General features: G+C 35.1%; 1 protein-coding gene across 2 annotated transcripts in view; it reads right to left on the bottom strand.

The window, feature by feature from the left end:
* PPP1R9A (protein phosphatase 1, regulatory subunit 9A) overlaps positions 1-21,169 on the bottom strand; it is a 405,188-nt gene that overhangs the window by 170,640 nt on the left and 213,379 nt on the right. For both annotated transcript variants that reach the window (XM_011974681.1, XM_011974682.1), the window contains exons 3-4: positions 16,784-16,916; positions 7,417-7,537 (exon numbers count right to left, since the gene is read on the bottom strand). In XM_011974681.1, the coding sequence (XP_011830071.1) occupies positions 7,417-7,537; positions 16,784-16,916 (254 nt within the window). The remainder of the gene's footprint in view (positions 1-7,416; positions 7,538-16,783; positions 16,917-21,169) is intronic.

Here is a 21,169-nt window from a genome sequence, read left to right as displayed (position 1 = left end):
TAATCATCAGGGAAATGCAAATCAAAACCTCAACGAAATATCATTTCACACCAATCAGTATGGCTATTATTAAAAAGTCAGAACAACAGATGCTGGTGAGGCTATGGAGAAAAGGGAATGGTTATACGCTGTTGGTGGGCATGCAAATTAGTTCAGTCACTGTGGCAAGCAGTTTAAAGATTTCTCAAAGAACACAGAAGTACCATTCAATCCAGCAATCCCATTACTGGTAGATATCCAAAAGAAAACAAATTGTTTACCAAAAAGACACATGCACTCGCATGTTCACTGCAAACCTATTAATGACAGCAAAGACATAGAACCAACCTAGGTGTCCACTAACAGTGGACTAGACAGAGAAAATGTGGCACATATGCATTATGGAATACTATATACCTATAAAAAAGAATGAAATCATGTCCTTTACAGCAACAAGGATGCAACTGGAGGCCATCATCCTAAGCAAACTAATGCAGGAAAAGAAAACCAAATACTGCATATTCTCACTTATAAGTGGGAGCTAAATGCTGGGTACTCATGGACATAAAGATGACAACAAGAGAAACTGGGAACTAATAGAGGGAAGAGCAAGAGAGGGAGGCAAGGGTTGCAAAATTAACTATTGGGTACTATGATCAGTACCTGGGTGATGGGATCATTCATTCCCCCACACCTTAGCATGACACAATATACCCAGTTAACGAAAGTGCACATGTACCTCCTGAATTTAAAATAAAAGTTGGAAAAAAAAGAAGAAAGAAGAGATACAAGATGCAAAGTATCCCATGTAACAGAAACAGTAAAAATAGACTTTTGGCTGGATTTGCTCTTTGTATTCAGAGGTCAGAGATCAATGTAAAAAAGAGGAATCCTATGACTAAAATACTGATTCTACATAGTTCTTCCTGTCTACCTTAATACTGAAAACATTAAGGGGGACAAATAAAGCTTCATGATATTTGATCGTTATTTTCGTCAAAAGTATGTCCATTTAAATTCTTTTCTCATTTCAAAGTGATACATTCATTAAAGAAAAAATTTGAAAATCTGATAAACAATTAAAAAATAAGGAAATAAAAACCATCTTCAACATTTTTGTAAAGAGTGAGTGAGGGAGGGAGGAAGAGAAGTGGAGTTCTGTGGAGTTTGCTATATAAGCAACTTTTCAATTTACCTTTTCATGGAGGTAAACTGTAATGATTAAGGTGGAGGCAAGTTCAAGAAACTAAAAATGGGGAGAAGAGGAGGGAGAGATAAAGAGGATTGGGTGGGAGATGAGGGGAATAATGGATTAAAAAGGCAGCGGTTCAGGTTTATTCCCATTATAGACAGCTCCTACAACTCACTAGAACATGAGCCAGCATAGTATTAAATATAAAAATGGTTACTGTGATGGGAAAAATTTTCTGGTGTCTAATATCCACTTTGCTTGTATCTTTTCTCATGAGAAGACAACTTTTAGATGCAAACTCATAGAACAGTAACACTGATAATCTCTCTCAAATCTTAGCTGTAATGAAAAGCCCAGAAAAGACAAGGGAAGACTGTCAGTGGTTAAAAACAAAAGAATACCTAGACAGAGCTCTGTATCAGACCATCCCAGACTACAAAGAATAACCAGTTCTATGGATTATCTAAACTTTTCAAAAATTTTCCAGGATAGCAGAGGAAATAGTCTGTTTCCCCTGGAAATACTGTCCACTGGAATGGAATTTACGGGAACATACCTGGCTAGTTTGTAAAAACCATCTCATCCTGGCCAGTTTCTCAATAGTTTCCATGTGCTTACCATAAACAAAAGTGCACAACAGCACTTTTCTTCAGTCTCACTATGATATTGCTGAGATCCTGCAATTCTGAAAACCAGAATCAATAGGGATAAGGCTAATGAAAATACATAAATTGGATTATTCTAGGGTTTGTTTAATGTTACTGGATAGTTACTTATTGATACAATGTTTCTGGGAAGGGAAAAAACAATAACCCTACCTCATGGGGCTTTTGTCAACAAAGCCACCAAAGAAGAATGACAGGGAGACCAGCTGGAGCAACATTAATGAACTTTGGTCAACAGAGATCTTCCTCAAAATGCTAGATACTGAAGTTTTAAATGTATGTGAAAATTGTGAAAATACATGCCAAAGCAGTAACAGCCCAAACCTAAGGGGTGAATAGGCAAAATATTTTATTAGAAGACTAACATGAGAGTGTGTGCACAGAGAGGAAACCATCGACTGGGGAACCATGACAGAATCAATTAAAACAAGTTTCCATCCAGGGTTCTCTTAGGCTGGAGGGTACTTCAGGCAAAGATGGGTCCTAAGAGGGCGTAAGTTTGTTGCAGTTAGATAAGCAAAAGAATGGGACTCTTTATCTATTGTATATGTTAGTATATCCCAAAAGATGGGGGAAAAAAAACAATTAAAATCATTTAAAAATCAATACTTGAATGAGGATAAACTACATAGAACCTTAATTTCATATTTGGTATCTCTTCCAGTAAAATTGAAAAGGACAGTGATTGAAAGTGATGATGAGCAAAAGCTTGTGAAACAAAAACAGGACCCAAAAACAAAGTGGATCCAAAATGGATTTTTTATTTGCCTCTAATTTAGCACAGCATTATTAACATCCTTTGTCAGTTACCATCCATGTGATTTACTCTACAATTCAGCATTTTGAGTTGTTTTTATGAAATTAATTTTGCTTTAAGGAATCATGAACGAGGACTGGAAAATCACTAGTGTGTGAAAGTGTCCTGTGTGCAATCCCAAAAATTACACTTATGACAACAAAAACTAATAGTATATTTAATATTATTTTACTAAAAATTTAGAAATGAAACAGGAAATAGAAATGACTGTCATGTCATTCAACTAAATTATAAGCCACTCTGTAAAAGGCAGGTAGCACAAAAACAAAACAGAGAAAAATGATAAGCCCAAGTAAAGGTTTCAAAAGTGATTAAAAGCTCCGCATGGTGGCACTCGCTTATACTCCCAGTTACTTGGGAGGCTGAGGTGGAGAGTTCACTTGAGCCCAAGAGGTTGAGGTCAGTCTGGGCAACATAGTGAGATCTCGCCTCTAAAAATAAAAAATAAAAATAAAAAGTGATTAAAGCACAAGGATTCACTCATTCAACAAATATTTACTGAGCACACTCTAAGTTTAAGGCATCAAAGAGAAAGTACACACATGAAAAGCTTGACAAAAGAAAATTTTGAAGGTAAGAGATCATATCAAAGAATAATGAAGGGTCAACACTTTTCAACTATACTGGCTAAACTCAGGAGGATAAATATCCATGGCAAATTTTTTAAAGTACTCAAAATGTGGTGAGAGTTTACAAGCCATTTAAGCAGGAATACAAACAATCACAATGAAAAAGCTTCTTGTGGGGGCAGGAAGGAGGGAGGAGGGGGAGAAAAAACGTCCTATATATATACATGTATGCTCATTTAACATTCCTTGAAGGAGGTATGACTAAATCTGAGATTAAATTGAAACAAATTTTCTTAAATAGAAAGAGTTATTAAGAATCTAAAGCAGCTAGAAAACAATAATAAAGAATCTTATCCTTTCAAGGCTAAAAGGAACTACCTTACAGAATATCTAACCCAGAACTTTAATTCCGTCAATAAATGAGGTCTGATGAGTAATTTCCTTGGGGTGGAAACCTTATCATTTTTAGTTTTGAGAAACTATACACAAGTCGTATATATTCTCTACAAAATTTGATATTGTATACCAGCCAAAAATTTTTTTAAATCCATACACTAGAGCCGTTCAACATTTTTGTATGTATTAATTTTAGACTTTTTCAGAAAGAGAATGACTGAGAGATAAGGACAAAAAGGAACAGAGACAGAGAAAAGAAGAAATAGAATATATACCCTACACAAGAATGGCATCATATTAATCATACTATTTTGTAAATCCTTAATGGAATATTTTTCTGTATCAGTAAGTATATACAACTTAAAATGTATTATTGACTAGAGGAAGTGCACTTTGTATAATTTTTGTATGTTGATACCTTTTAAATAGTAAACATCAGTAAACAGTAAACACTGTGCAAATGAGCACACCAGTAGTGGTAGAAATAATAATTTAAAAGATATAAATCTGTTGTAAGTATAATAATCATTTTATTTTCTCATTTTCTTATACCCACACACATATGCACATATACAACCACCCTCAATTTTCTTATTAATAAACAAGAAAATGTGTTGATTATAAGAACTCTGAAGTTTCTGTGACCTCTAAAATTTTGATTCTGTACTTACGTTGTACACCTTTAATTGTTTTCCACGAGGCTTTTCCCATAATAACTACTTTTTAAATTAAGTTTCAAGTTTACTCTTACTTGGTTCAAGAACAGTTTCATATATACAAATAGCACTGTGGAAGGTTATTCACACAAACCTAGTTAATGCTTATTCACACAAACTTAGTTAATGCTTACCACAACCCGCAATGTAGATAACATGAACATTAAGTAATTTGTTCGATATCCCCAGAAGATAAGTAGAGGGAATGGAATGAAGGCTCCCGGTTACATTATCTTAAAGATTCTGTCCATTCCATCATATCAAGTTTTGTTTTGTTTTGTTTTGTTTTTTTGAGACTGAGTCTCATTCTGTCCCCTAGGCTGGAGCTCAATGGCACAATCTTGGCTCACTGCCACCTCTACTTCCTCGATTCAAGCGATTCTCCTGCCTCAGCCTCCTGGGTAGCTGGGATTATAGGTGCCCACCACCACGCCCAGTCAATTTTTGAATTTTTAGTAGAGACGGGGTTTCACCATGTTGGCCAGGCTGGTCTCGAACTCCAGACCTCAGGTGATCCACCTGCCTCAGCTTCCCAAAGTGCTGGGATTACAAGCATGAGCCACCTTGCCTGGCCCAAGTTGCCTGTCTTAATATGTTCACTGAGGCATTTTTTAAGCACCTATTATAACAACAACAGGATTAGTATACTAGGAAAATACTCATTTAAAAGAACTGAGGAAATAAATGTACACTGTGACTGGTAAAGCAGAGCTCTAATATAGTTATAAATAATGAAACCATGTAGAACAATAATAATTAGTAAATAGATTAATAGAAAACAAACCTAATTTTAAAACGATTGAGGGAAAAAATAACAATGTCTATGTTTAGAACAGGAATTGGCTAACTACTAAGTGCAAAATTTTCTTTTTCTTTCTTTTCTCTTTCAGGACACGTGTTACATGGCTATGAATGTAAAATATTCTGATTTTTTGTTCTTTTAATCAAGTTGTACTTTGATTTGGCTTTCTGGATGGTTCATAATAATTAAGCATGTTTGAATACTAACTATAGCATTATTTCCCACCATCTTAAATTTTTCATCAAACTTAATAAGAAATGCGATATATTTTACAAACAAGTTTTAGCTCTCTTGGAAGAAAGGTGGTAAATTAATAACTGGAAATACTACCACCATTATCTATAATTTATTAAAGGGGCACAAAGAGGTTATTTCCTTAACTACTCTGAAAAGGAGGAAGACTGTTAGTAAGTTACTTTAAGACACAAGATAGTCATATTCCACATTCTTTGTTTTAAATGTAGTCAGCTGAATGTTCACTCAAAAGATTTATTTCAAACCTTCTCTATGCAAAGCATTATACTAAGTGCTATAGGAATACAAACAAAGCTACTGACTAAGATGTTATCCCTAACCTCACGGAAAAGAAGATGTAATAAGGTGTGGTTTTCTATTTACATAAATCAATTTAGCTCTTTTTGAGAACTATCAGTGGGTATCAATATGCATTTTTAGGATTAAAACAGAAACAATGGGCCAGGCGCAGTGGCTCGCACCTGTAATCCCAGCACTTTGGGAGGCCAAGGCAGACGGATCTTGAGGTGACTTGAGGTCAGGAGTTCAAGGCCATCCTGACCAACATGGTGAAACCGTTTCCACTAAAAATACAAAAATTAGCTGGGCATGGTGGTCCACGCCTGTGGTCCCAGCTACTCAGAAGGCTGAGGCAGGAGAATCACTTGAACCTGGGAAGTGGACATTGCAGTGAGCAGAGATCATGCCATTGCACTCCAGCTTAGGCAACACAACAAGATGCCATCTCAAAAAAAAAAAAAAAATGCTGCTCTGGGTCTCCTCAGACATTCACAAAGTCTTTCCAACATGCTTTATTATTCCCTGATAAGATGGTCAAATGATACATACTTAAACATAAAAAAATTTAAAGCTATTCATTAAATGTACATAAAACAACATAATATTTCTTTGAATTTTGCAGTCATACATTTGGGTCTACTTTTATTATATTGCCAACTGCTATGGTTTGAATGTTATGTGTTGAAAACCATCCTTAACGCAACAGTGTTAAGAGGCGAGACCTTGAAAAGGTGATTAGGTCATAGGGCACTGCCCTCACAAGTAGATTAATGTCACTATTGTGGAAGTGGACTTATTTCTTTGAGAATGCATTTGTTATAAAAGCAAGTTTTGCCCCTTCTTGCTCTCTCTCACTTGGCCTTTGCACCTTTTACCATTGGATGATTCACCTGCAGGGTCCTCATCAGATGTCACCCCTTAATCTTGGACTTCCCAGCCTCCAGAACCATGAGTCATATAAATTTCTGTTCATTATAAATTACCCAGTCTCAGGTATTCTGCCGCAGCAGCACAAAACAAACTAAGACACCACCTTCTGCTTCTAGCCCCACTCTGATATATAAGAGCCAAGTATGAGGGTTAATCAAAATCTTGGCCCTAGATAGATAGATAGATAGATAGATAGATAGATAGATAGATAGAGCTTGAGATTATGAAAGCTAAGACAAAACAGTGATTATCTGGATGCTCTGCTGTGTACTAGAATTATCCAAGGTGCAGACTGCCAGACTCCTCTACTGGAGATTTTAATTCTACTGGTTTAGGTGTACTCAAGAATCTGTGTTTTTACATAAATGTATTTGGAGAAACACTGACCTTCAGATTTACCAACAATACAGAATTAAAGTCCCTAACTTACCATATACCTGTGTCATTTTTTAAGATGCCAGAACTATTATCATTTCTTTCAATATTTCTGAAGTGAAACTATGTGCTGACCTCCATAGTACACATTCTCAACTATATACACCCATGTTTCTGCCCACTTCCCACCAGATAGATGAATGGATAAAGACAGGATTAGACTGATAGATCTACCCACTCATTTACCTAATATAAATTAAAGAAAGCAGATATTTTGCCTGCATATCAGAAAATAATTTAAGTGTTTTAAGATTTCTCATATCTGAGAAACCTGAAATTCTGTCCTAAAAAATCAACAAACAAAAGCAAAAAGCTACAACTGAAAGAAACTTACAGGAAAGTTCCCTAAAGATTTTAAGTTAACAACAGTCCTTAATTTACCTGCCATCCCGTTGAGCAGCACCACCTTCTGTTACCGTCTTGACGAATATTCCCAGCTTTTCAAGTCCAGCATCTGCTCCAACACCCATTCCAATAATACTTATACCAAGACCATCCTCATCTATTAAAAAGAAAAAAAGCGGGGAGGTGAAACAACCTAAGTTTTACACTAGTCTGCAATTCTAAGGTAGGCAGTAAGGGTATCTAATGAGAGCCTCCAAAAGGCCCATGCATTTAGCATCATTTTACTACTACTGTTGGTAATGCATTGTGGTCTCAAGAAAAGGTAACAACTTTGTTATTGAATAGTCACTCTGCCTTAAAACTTAGATTCTCTAAATAATGCAATGAATTATTTTAGGCGTAAGAGTACACACATTCAAACATGTAATTTTAAATAAATGTGATCATAACATATCTGGAATTCCTCCTTCATTTATATGGTCTTTTCTTCTTTACTTGTTTATTCATGTTAATAAGATAGCACATGTGGCTGGGTGCAGTGGCTTACGTCGGTAATCCCAGAACTTTGGGAGGCTGAGGCAGGTGGATGGCTTGAGGCCAGGAGTTCAAGACCAGCCTGGGCAACATGGTGAAAGCCTGCCTCTACTAAAAATACAAAAAGTTAGCTGGGTGTGGTGGCAGGCACCTGTAGTCCCAGCTACTCTGGAGGCTGAGGCAAGAGAATTGTTTGAACCCAGGAGGCGGAGGTTGCAGTGAGCCAAGATCGTGCCATTGCACTCCAGCCTGGGTAATAGAGACTCTGTCTCAAAAAAAAAATAAATAAATAAGATAGTATGTGTATTTGAGTACTTTCCTCTGTGCTTCTATACCCAAGAATATATACTCATCAACAACTATAATACATCCATACATTCACTTAGACATATATGAATGTGCGTGTGTATATAATATATATACGTGTGTGTGTGTGTGTATATATAGCTTGTTTTTCCTTGTTATTTGCTTACACAAGTGAGATTATAACTACTTCTCTTTACAGCTTACTTTTTAAAAACCAATGAAGCATCTGGGCACAGTGGCTCACGTCTGTAATCCCATCACTTTGGGAGGCTGAGGTGGGAGGATCCCTTGAGCCCAGGAGTTCAAGACCAGCCTGGGCAACATGGTGAAACCCTGTCTCTACTACAAATAGAAAACTTAGCTGGGCATGGTGGGGTGCACCTGTAGTCCCAGTTGTTTGGGGACTGAGGTGGGAGGATCACCTGAGCCTGGGAGGCAGAGGTTGCAGTGAGCTGAGATCATGCCACTGCGCTCCACCATGGGCAACACAGCGAGACCCTGTCTAAAAAAAAGACAAAAAAATAAAAAATAAAAAAAGATATGTCATGGATATCAATGTCCTCAATGTTCATAGCTCTAAATTATTTCTAATGACTGAATAATATTTCATGGTGAGATGGCATCATCATGTATCCAAACATTCTGTATTCATAGGTACTCACTTTTGTTTCCATTTTACTGGTCCTGTGAACAATACTGTGTAACAGTTTTTTTTTTTTTTTTTTTTTTAAATTCACTTACAAATCACGTGTTTATCCATATTTCCATTTGTCCTTTCTGTGAATATATAAAAGGTACACTATATGGTGTGCCACATGTTTTAGTTAAAGTTCAAGGTTATTTTCTGATAGTCTCAAGTCTTTGTAATCATGCTTTACTAGTAGCATAAAAATACTAATTAATCAACAGCACTGGATTATTAAAGAAATACTGGTCCATATACTCAACAGAATGACACTTTTAAAAGACTTTTCAGCAATAACCTTTACTTTCTTAAGTATTTTTTCTTTTTTTCTTTCTTTTCTTTTTTTTTCTGAGACAAGGCCTCACTCTGTTGATCAGGCTGGAGTGCAGTGATGTCATCATGGCTCACTGCAGCCTCAACCTCCTGGGTTCTGGTGATCTCCCATCTCAGCCTCCAAGATGCTGGGACTATATGCATGTGCCATCACATCTGGGTAATTTTTTGTATTTTTTTTTTGTACAGACAGGGTTTCATCATGTTGCCCAGGCTGGTCTCAAACTCCTGGGCTCAAGCAATCTCCTGCCTCAGCCTCCCAAAGTGTTGGGATTATGGATATGAGCCACCATACCCAGTCAGGATTCTTGTAATTAGTATTCTTTGGATGAAGGTTCATCTCATACATTATTACTTACCACCAGCTTATGCCTGAAGTATTTCCAAGTACACCTGACAATCTTACATTTTTATTCTATATACGTTTTAAAAGATGTCACTTGGCAAAAGTGTGATTTGTTTGCTCAGCTGTATGCTAAAGGAATCTGTACAGTGTTTCCCCTGGATGAGCTTCCTCATGCAAACCCCTGCTGAAGGCACTTCCACATTGATTCTAGGCATAGGTATCTCTTTAGTGTGAAAACTTTAATGTTGACTAACATAAATAATCTCTGAAGACTTTCCTCATCCATTACATTTAGAATGTTTATATACATGTGATTTCTCCTATTTATTCAAATTGTTTCTCTGGTATAAAGACTGATTTCATCAAGAGGATTTATCTTGTTAAAGACTTTTCTACATTCATTATAGTTTTAAAATTTCTCCACAGAATGAGATTTCTTGTGTACATGAAGGTTAGATGTGTGTTGAAGGCTCTCCCACACTGGTTACATGCATAGGGTTTTCCTCTCTCCCACCATGAATTCTCTTCTGTGTATAAGGTTAGCAGATGGCTGAATTCTTATTCACATTCATCACATTCATAGGGTTTCTCAAGAAAATGAATTTTTTTTCACACTGATGAAGGATGAATGATTGCTGAAAGCCTTCCCATAGTGTTTACATCCACGTACGTTTTTCCCCTCAGTGTATTGTTCTTGTGTTGTTTAAGAGACGATCAAAGTAGCCTCTCCCACGCTGAAAAATACCACAGAATTTCTCTCCTGTATGAAATCTCTGGTGTATATATGTATTGGTATTCTTGCTGAATTCTTGCTCACTTTCATTATACTCACAGGGTTTCTCTTCATTATAACTTATCACATGTCAAACCAACGTAGAGCTGTGAGTCAAACTTTCCCATACTCACTACTGTACAAAGGGCTCCTCTCAAATGTGAACTCTCCATACTGTCACACCATTAAATAATTTCTTCCTGCAACTATCTTGAGTGAAAATTACTGCTTGGTTTCTAAATCCATTTTCTCTGCCTCGACTCACGTCTTGGTAGAATTCTCTTTCTTCCTTCCATTGCTCCTCTCATTGCTTTTAACTGGAAAATTACTAAGATCTGCAGAGCTGAAAATCCAGTTGCAGAAAAAGCAATATTAACTTAAGCCATCCTCAATTCTAATGCAAATTACCTACAAGGACAACGTGATGACTGAAGGGCAATACAACAAAGAGCACAATCAACGCACAGAGACCAGAAGACTGATGTTCTCCAGCATCTTATTTATGTACAGCTTTCTCTAAGATGAGTGAAGTCTGGAGCCTCATCCTTAAAGGCCACTTATTACTCCTGTGGCTGCCCCATCAAGAACCTAGCTGCACCCTGTCTTCCTCTCTATACATTCCTAGGGACAGGCAAAGCACTAAGGCAAAACAGCCATAAAATGATGGCAAAGCCAGTGGAACTATGTCATTGTGGAAGACACTATTGTCATACTATGGAGCCCAAAGCTTATTTTCTAACTTCTGGTTTCCCATTTTGGGTAAGCCTCTTCTGCCACAAGCCTAGATGATACATGCAGTCATGTGAATTTTCTTTATGACATCTTCAATATGTTATTATTTAACCCATGTAGAGTTATTTATTTTTACCTATGCTATAATGAAGGTGTCCAACTTTAGACTCTTCCAGATAGATGCTCAGTTATGCAAGAACAATTTATAAAGCACACAATTACTTCTAAGCTGAAATATCATGGGTGTCATATATTAAATTCTCACACATACTAACATCTTTTTCTGGATTTTCTATTTTGTTCCAGTAATCAACTGCCATTTGAATACAATTTGTTCTGATTACAAAAGCTTTACATTGTATTTAGATATGTGGTAAATTAAGTCATTCATATTCTTTTTCATACTTAAGTCTGTATTTCTCCAGACTTAAATTTTACCAAAAAACTTTAATACTGTTTTTTGCAATTCTCCTCTCCCAACCCAACTTTGTTGGCAGTTCTATTTGGAGTCTTCTCATCCAAGAATATGGTTTGTCTTACAATTTGCTTTCAAATTGAAATGTCTTTCAAAAAGATGTTACTACTTTATTTAGATAAATTCCATGTTTTTCTTAGTAATAAATATGTTGTTGTTTTGGTGCTACTGCAAATGAAATATTTTTCCCATTTTCATTTCTAAATTCTTAATGTGATTACATAGAAAAAAATGATTTGTATACATATCTTGGATGTAACCTCTTCCTTCACAAATTATTTTACCAAATTTAATATTTTAAATTAGAATCAGTTTGGTTTTCTAGATATATATGGATATGAATATATCAGCAAAAGGTGATGCTTTTCATCTTTTATTTGCTGTTATTTATACTGGTCATTTCATTTAAAGGGCATTACAAATTTGATTTCTGGTTTTAATTAAAATATCTTTAGTGTTTACTCAATTTAGAAATAGAATTGTTTGTATTGCAGATTGACAGTTTGCATAAATTTAGGCAGCTTCCATCACGTGCTAATTTACAGAGTCTTTCAAGTGGTAAATGTTACCAAATTGACATCTTTTCATATCAATTTAACATGAAATTTTAAAAATTTAAGGGCTTTTCCTTTAAATTTTATGTGGATAAATCTCTGAATAATGAACCATTCTGGATCCTTGTATCTAAAACCCCATTTGATCTTAATGAGTCTTTCTTTTTTTTTTTTTTTTTTGAGACAGAGTCTCGTTCTGTCGTCCAGGCTGGAGTGCAATGGCACGATCTCGGCTCACTGCAACCTCCACCTCCCGGGTTCAAGCGATTCTCCTGCTTCAACCTCCTGAGTAGCTGGGACTACAGGTGCATGCCACCAAGCCCGGCTAATTTTTTGTATTTTTAGTAGAGATGAGGTTTCATGTGTTAGCCAGGATGGTCTCAACCTCCTGATTTCGTGATCTGTCCGCCTCGGCCTCCCAAAATGCTGGGATTAGAGGCATGAGCCACCGTACCTGGCCTTTTCTCTTTAACTATTTCTATATTTGATATTTTATTTCATTTAGAATTTTAAAATATATATTCACAATTGTAGTTGTACCACAGCAATCATTTTTGTAGTACATTAGTTTTGGGTGTAAACTTATATGGTATTTCAACGAAATGAAGAGTTTTCCTTCATCATCTACGATCTAAAATAGTTTAAATAACACTGGTTTTATGTGTTCTTTAAAGGTACAATAGAATCATCCAGTTCTGACAACATTTTAATGTTTTATCTTTAGTTGCCATTCTCGTTTCTTCTATGGCAATTAGTCTATTTTACTAAAGTTGATTCTGGTAATTCAAATTTTGTTAGGACATAAATTATTTCTGGGCATACACCTCATTTGAGAAAGAAATGCAGTGACTGACTGATCTTTTCTAGTAACACTATATATTTGTCTTCCATTCCTAGTTTGCATAAATTTGCTTTCAATTTTCACCACTCAGTATTATGATTGATATATTTTATAGATGTATTCAATGAAAAGGATTTTTATTACCTTGTTTTACTAGATTTTCCTTTCTATGTTATTAATATTGTTTTTACATATACTACTCTTCTTTGCTAGTTTGTTTATTTGGTTTACTTTTTCTGATTTCTAAGACAGGTCCGTTGTTTACTTTTTAAATTTTTTTATTTTAAAGAAAGAAATCAAGGATATAGCTTTTCTTCTGAGTAAAGGTTTTGCTGTGTGCTACAGACTTTTTAAGTTTAATCCTTTCCAAGATGGTTTGGGATATGAGTTTTAATTTTCTCTTAAATCAAATATCTACCTAGGAATGTATTATGTAATTTCCAAATTCTCATATTAAAGGAACTTTTAAAATTTTTTCCAAAGGATAAAACTTTTTCTCTTAAAATACAGCTTGAAATAGAGTTCATTGTATTAACCCACTCCTTGATTTTTGTTTTCTGTCCATAAATTTGTCCAGTTCTGAAAGAAATATATTGAAATCTTCAATAATTGTATTTGATTTGGTTATCTTCTAGTTTGATTTATCTAGTTTAGTTTTTTGTACGAAATATGGCAATATACAAATGAGTTTAAGCAAATATTTATCTACAAAACATTACGTTTAAACAATAAAAATAAAACAAATGTCCATGTACAAAGACACAGAATATTACTGACATCATAAAAGCCCACTATATATCCCTCCCTGACTCTTTCCTCAGTGACCATTATACTAAATATTGTGTTAATCATTCCCTACTTTTTAATACTACTTTTTAAAAACTACTCTTTTGTGTATCCCAAAACAATATGCTATTTAATTTTCTTGGTTTGAAATGTAAGTAAATGCAATTATATTACACTAAATGTCTTCTTCTGTGGTTTGCTATTTTTTACTTTCCCTCGATAACATGTTAGGAATCATACATACTACTGCATGAACTGTAGCACCTCCATTTTCACTGCTGAGTAATATTTTATTGCCTAGGTATGCTACAATTTATAGACCCTTTCTACCACTGATGAATATTTGGATTGTTCTCGTTTTTTTGCTATACTAAAATAAGTAATATGATGGCCCAGTTGTGTTTGTATGGCCCATGAAATAAGAATGGCTTTTACATTTAAAAATGTATGAAAAATGTAAGCACTACTCTTTAATTCACTTTAACCCCAAATGAAAGTGTCTTTTAACAGGAGTAATCCATCAGTAATGTTTGATGTAATATGACTAGTATTCTTCATACTTTTTCATTTAAGCAATTGTATGTTTAAAACTTAATAGTTTTCACCTCTTTTTTCCTTGCCTTTGCTGTTTTGAACAAGCTGCTCTTTGTTTCCCTCCCTCCCTGCTAAACTGGACAGTAAACTACTCATATAAAGTATGTAGGCAATGTGTTCTTTAAATCCTTAGATAGCAGCAGATGTCTTTCTTTCACCAGGATGGATATGGAATTCTTGGATCACCATCCTTTTTACCCTCAGTGGCATGTAAAATTATTTCTACATCTCCCTGCTTCTAGTGTTGCAGTCTGATGCTAGTCTAATTATTTTGCCTTTGCAAGTATCTTTGCTTGTTTATTTGCTTGGGTATTTTTTGGTCTGGAATTTTTTAAGATTTTTCACTTTGCCTTTGAACATTAGGATTTTTTCCCAGGCTATGCCTAAGTGTGAGATCAGTTTGGGGTTATTCAGCCTTCTCACTCACAAATGGATAAGCTCTTCCTGATATATGCCTCAGATCTTTTTTTTTAAGGACAAGAAATTTTTCTTGTATGATTATTATTAGTCTGTCCTTCTCCATTGTCATTTTCCCCTTCTGTTGCCTACAACTTATATATTGGGGCTCTTTCATGACTTTTCTTGGATTTTTGCTCTGTCATTTGAGAATTCTTTTTGGAACATCTCTTAAACGTCATCTTCTAGATTGCCAACTTAAGTCTCAACAACAACTAACCTTTTCAATTCTCCTGGTGAAATTTTTCATTTCAAAATCAAGTAATTTGTTCTTGTTGCTAAGTTGCTCAATAATGTCTTTTTAAAAATCTTTATAAATTCAGGAGAGTGCATGTGCAGGTGTGGTATATGGATATATTGCATAGTGGTGAGGTCTGGACTTTTAGAGTAACCTTCACATGAATAGTTCACATTGTACGACAAGTGGTTATTTGTCAAGCCCCATCCCCCTCCCACCCTGGTAACCTTTTGGAGTCCCCAGTGTGTATTACTCTGCTCTGTATGTTGATGTGTACCCATTGTTTAGCTCTCACTCATAAGTGAGAACATGCAGCAAATAATTTTGTGTTTCTGAGTTATTTCATGTAGGGATAATGGCCTCCAGCTCCAACCATGTTGCTGCAAAAGACATGATTTCATTCTTTCTTATAGCTGCACAGTAGTCCATAGTGTATATATGCTCCATTTTCTTTATCCAGTCATCTATTGATGAATACTTAGGTTGATTCCATGACTTTGCTATTTCCAAGACTATTTCCATTTAATAGTGCTCTGTTAAACATACAAGTCTCTTTTTGATATCATTTCTTTTCCTTTGGGTAGATATTCAGTAGTGGGAGTGCTTGGTCAAATGATAGTTCTATTTTCAATTATTTGAGAAATCTCCACACTGTTTTCCAGAGATTGTACTGATTTACATTCCGCCAACAGTATCTAAGCATTTCCTCTTCTCTGCATCCTCACCAACATCTGTTGTTTTTGACTTATTAATAATAGCCATTCTGACTGGTGTGAGATGGTGTCTCACTGTGGTTTTGATTTCCATTTCTCTGATGATTAGTGATGTGGAGTGTTTTTTCATGTTTGTTGGCTGCTTGTAAGTCTTCTTTTAAGAAATATCTGTTCGTGTCCTTTGCCCACTTATTAATGGGTTTCTTTTGTTGTTGTTGTTGTTGTTGAGTATTTGAGTTCCTCATAGATTCTGAATATTAGTCCTTTGTTAGAGGCATCATTTGCAAATGTCTTTTTTTAAACCATGCTTGAATATCCTTGGGTAGGTTTTTGTTTCTTTTTTTCTTGTTATTCAAGTTATCATCTGTTTGTTCTACTCTTTTGTTTTCAAAGATCTCTCAGAGGTGTTATTTCTCCGTTCACTGAGTGACAGTTCAGTTCTTGGGTGCCCATCTTACATCTTACATAGCAATCTCTGATCCCATGGGTCAGCAGTAACTACAGTCAGCAGGGTGTTAGTCCAGGGAGAGAAATCAGAAGGAAGCCTTTCTGCTCCCTCTTCTCCCTGCTCTCTTTCAACCTTCTCCGCTAAAGAGATGGAGAGGATGTAGCACTACTATTAAAATTTCCTTGGATTCTACTGCCTTCATTAAAAATCTCCATAATTTTCCAATTATCCACCAAAACAAAAGAAAACAACCATCTGCCCCAAGCTCTCATATACCAGCCCCTTCTGGGCTCTCAGCTTTAGCAGCCCTTTCCAGGAATACCAACAAAGCATTAGGCCTCACTCATACCTCCCTGGTCCTAACCACCACCCCAGCCAGCTAAGATAGATGGGTTTTAGTTGGGAGTAAAACTTTCAATCCACCATCTACTCAGAATCCATATCAACTGTTTTTGAAACTTAATATATAAGATCCTCTGTGAGAATTAAAATTTTATCTAATCCTTAGAAAAAAGGCTACACTTTGCAAAAATAATTCTGTATTATTAACATAGCAACATAATGATATTAACACTGTAGCACTCACGAACCTTTCTCTAGTTCCACTGGGAAAAGTTCCAGCTTTTCTACACGTTTTTCAAGTTCATACTCAGCTGAAGCAGCCACAGGGTCAACTTCATCATTTCTCCTGTCATAGTCTTCATTGGAGTATGTGTTGAAAACCTGTAGTAAGAGGCCAACAAGATGATAATATAGAAAAAAAGAAACTGCCAAGTATTCCAAACTATGTAAGTTTAAACATTCACGTGATGAATTTCTTCTAAACAACTGTTTTGCCTTTAAAATCAATTGGATGTTAAGAAAAGGAAAAATGAGTCAGTATAAAAGTAACTTACTAATTTTTAAAATGTATAAGTGATAGTACCACTTTTAAGAGACAAAGTAGCCACAGAACACATTATGTGAATAGCAATATTTATCGTCTTTTATAGAATCAGAGTATACCACATTAGCTGCAATGCTCTGCTGTTTCCCAATAAAACTAAGGTAAAACATCTTGAAGCTACCTAAGCAAATAACCAAACTAAACCTCTAGCCCTGAAGTAGCAGTGTGTCAGTATTATCATGCTATCTCAATCACAGGATCGCTGAACCTGATCTCCATTCTAACACTGTCCTGGGCTCTTGTTTGTCATCCCTCATTTTACTTGCATATACATTTAAGTTAAATCATCATTGAAACTTTCTATGAAATTATTATGAAAATATCGCTCAAGGGCTGTACGGCAAACAGGATATTGACAGCTGTTTATTTCTTACCTACATCATTTAAAAGACAACTAAATGTGGCCTTCAGATATAGCCATAAGAAACTTGATTGTCCTTATTTCTGCTGAAATGTTTATCTTAAAAGGAACTGAAGTAGTTGTCCAACCCCTCTCTTAATACAGGAAGAAATATATGAAAGAAATACATGTATAATTAATCAAGTCCAATTATTATACATAACAAACACTGGCATTTTCAATTAAATTCAATAATTATTATGCATCTAAACTGTGTCTAAAGAAACTGTGTCCTCCCAAAAATCGTACAGTCTAGGATTAGCCTTTAAAATAATATTTATAAAAAGATACAGTAAAAACAGAAGGCAGAACAGAAGGCCAAAGATTAAAGAAATTATGTCTATTTCCTACAAAGCTGGCCCTGCTGGTCTATGGACACTTTACATTATATTATTGGAAAACAAGTAATTCCTGTATTCTATATATGGTAACTTATAAACCAAGAATACATATGCATATATAGGAGCAGATGTAATGTGGCTCCTAATGGTATACGCTTTTCAAAATAGTGTCATTTGTAGGATTTGTACCTGAGTGGGTACTGTTTTTCTTCCTGACTTTCAACATGTTTTCATAGCCTCGTGCCACTTGGATCCCTATTTGGTCTCTATCATGTTTCTCCACCATAGTCAACCTTATTGCATCAAAATGCACATTTCCATAGTATGGGGTTGGTACTTTTATTTCTCTTTTCACAATATTTCATAAATATTAGCATGTTTCCCATGCTAATATTTCTCTTTTTCTTTTCTTCTTTTTTTCTTTTTTTTTTTTATTGAGACAGGGTCTTGCTCTGCACTCCAAGCTGGAGTGCAGTGGTAGGTTCACTGTAGCTTCTGCTTTTTGGGCTCAAGTAATTCTCCTACTGTAGCCTCCTGAGTAGCTAGGATTAGAGGCACATGCCATCATACTCAGCTAAATTTTAAAATTTTTTTGTAGAGGCGAGGTCTCACTATATTGCCCAGGCTGGTCTTGAATTCCCAGGCTCAAGCAATCCTCCTATCTTGGCCTCCCAAAGTGCTGGGATTACCAGCTTAAGCCCCTACACCTGGCCTAATATTCTTTTCAAATTGTCATACTTATAACTTTCTCTTAGCCCTTTTGATCTTTCACTTCCTTTTATATTTTTTAGTAATTGATTATTCACATTTCTTCATTCAACAATATTTTAGAGTTCTAAACTCATGCTTGACATCATGCTAGGCACTGGAGAAGGAATAGTTTCTAGTAGCTTACAATTCAAAATGTGGTAACAGATATAAAAGTAGAATATACCAACTATTTTTTTTTAATTTTCCTGAGAAAGTAAAGAATTTTGTGAAGGCAAAGATACTTGACCCGAGTCTTGAAGAATAAACAGAAATTCACATATTTGAGTGCGGAAGAGAAGGAATGTATATTTCAAATATAAGACCCTAGACCAAAATATATATACACATACATATACATATCTATAGTTTTTTGGAAAACATTGATAGTTGAGTATACTGCAATGGAAAATGCCTATAGGAGCAAGCTTTACACATAAAATAAGAGTTAGCTAGGCCTGGGTCTCATGCGTCCTGGAAATCACTGGCAGATATAACTGGAAATTATTCATTAATATTTATCACTTCTCTACTTCTGCTAATAGGTCCAGGTTTATGACTGCAAAACAGTGGTTTAAATAGTATTCATTCTGGAACATTGCTCAATTTCACTAGTACTAGTAAGTAAATAAACATGTATGTGTGTGCCTATATATAAAGTAAGTATGAAAGAACTGTTTCAAATAAATAACTCCTTCCCCACTTTTTTTTTTTCCAGGAATCCAAACACTCTGATATCAAAATGTTCTTTCCTATTCGGGCTAGTTTATAAAGTTCCTTTGAGGGTATTCTGAAATTAAATAAAACAAACCTAAAACAGTAGGACTGCATATTGGAAAATGATACTGTGTATAATTTTTGAGACATCTAGCAATGAGATGACTATGCCACCATTTCATTCTTTAATCTCAGCAGTTTAGGAGGCTGAGGTGGACAGATCATGAGGTCAGGAGATCGAGACCGTCCTAGCTAACACAGTGAAACCCCATCTCTACTAAAAATACAAAAAATTAGCCAGGCGTGGTGGCAGGCGCCTGTAGTCCCAGCTACTAGGGAGGCTGAGGCAGGAGAATTACGTGAATCTGGGAGGCGGAGCTTGCAGTAAGCTGAGATCCGGCCACCGCACTCCAGCATGGGTGACAGAGCGAGACTCCGTCTCAAAAAAAAAAAGGAAATAAATAATGTAATATACTCTTCATCTTCAGCTTACTCATAAATTAAGTAGGCATGCAGAAAACGCTGCAAATTATTGAAAAAGAAAAGCCAGAAGTCGTTATTTGTAGATTAAACAATTGATTACTTGGAAAATCCAACAGCTTTAACAGAAAAACTACTAGAACTAATAAGAGTTCAGTAAAGTGATATAACTTTTAAAACTCAATACCTATATACAAAAACAATTTAGAAAATACAACAAAATGATCAAAATAATACTTAGTAATTACCAGCCATAAATGTAAAAGAATTTTTCTCTATATAAAACTAAGTGATGAGTACAAAAAGCCCTGAAGAAAGTGCAATGCCATATTATTTTCCAGGATTAAAATCCTTAATATTATGAAGACATCTACATTCCTAAATAACTGCAAATACCAGTTTACCCTAAGTTAATTTATGAATTCAGGGCAATAAAAAATAAAATCCTACCTACATTTTTCATGGAAACTAACAAGCAGTTTGAAAAAGAGTAAGGGTAGAATCAGGCCCTAGTGGATATCAAAACACATAATAAAACTTCACTTATTAAGGCAATGTAGTTTGAGCTCTGGGATACATTCATTTTTATATTCTATTCTGTTCCACTCCTCTTCTTTTCTATTCAAATTAGTTAGAGTGGTCTATTTAATAAATTATGAAAAGAATTAGATATCTACCGGAAAAAGATTTCTACTTATATCACGAAGAAAAATACAATTCAGAACAAAAATAAATATATATATAAAGAATGCCAAAAGAAAATTTGGGACAATTTAGCTAACAGGTTAGAAAGAAATTCACAGATCCTAGAAGTTCTAAAGGAAATAAATAATTTGATTAAAAACGAAGGCTAAAAATTTCTAAGCACTAAAATATACCATAATGAAGTTATAAGTCACAGATTAGGAGAAAATATGACCAAATATTTAGATGAAACATGAATATTCCTAATTTATAAAGGGCTTTATCAACTCAAACAATTGCGTGTATAAGTAGGTAAAGGAAATTGAGAATTGAACAAAGAAGAAATACTAATGTCCAATAAATGATGTAGAGATGCTCAGCATTATTAAAAATTAAGCAAATGCAAATTAAAACAAGGATATACTATGCATTAATCCATAAGAATAGATTGTTGTTATTTTTTTCAACTTCAGTAATTTTTATTGAGATCCCTGTGGTTCATGTGTCTCTACGAATTTATTTATTTATTTGTTTATTTATTATTATTATTATTATACTTTAAGTTCTAGGGTACATGTGCATAACATACAGGTTTGTTACATATGTATACTTGTGCCATGTTGGTGTGCTGCACCCATCAACTCGTCAGCACCCATCAACC

The sequence above is a fragment of the Mandrillus leucophaeus genome, unplaced genomic scaffold (genome assembly GCF_000951045.1).
Source record: "Mandrillus leucophaeus isolate KB7577 unplaced genomic scaffold, Mleu.le_1.0 Scaffold148, whole genome shotgun sequence".
Taxonomy (NCBI): domain Eukaryota; kingdom Metazoa; phylum Chordata; class Mammalia; order Primates; family Cercopithecidae; genus Mandrillus; species Mandrillus leucophaeus.
The sequence above is the reverse complement of the archived record's forward strand: the minus strand, read 5'-3'. Positions and strand labels throughout refer to the sequence as shown.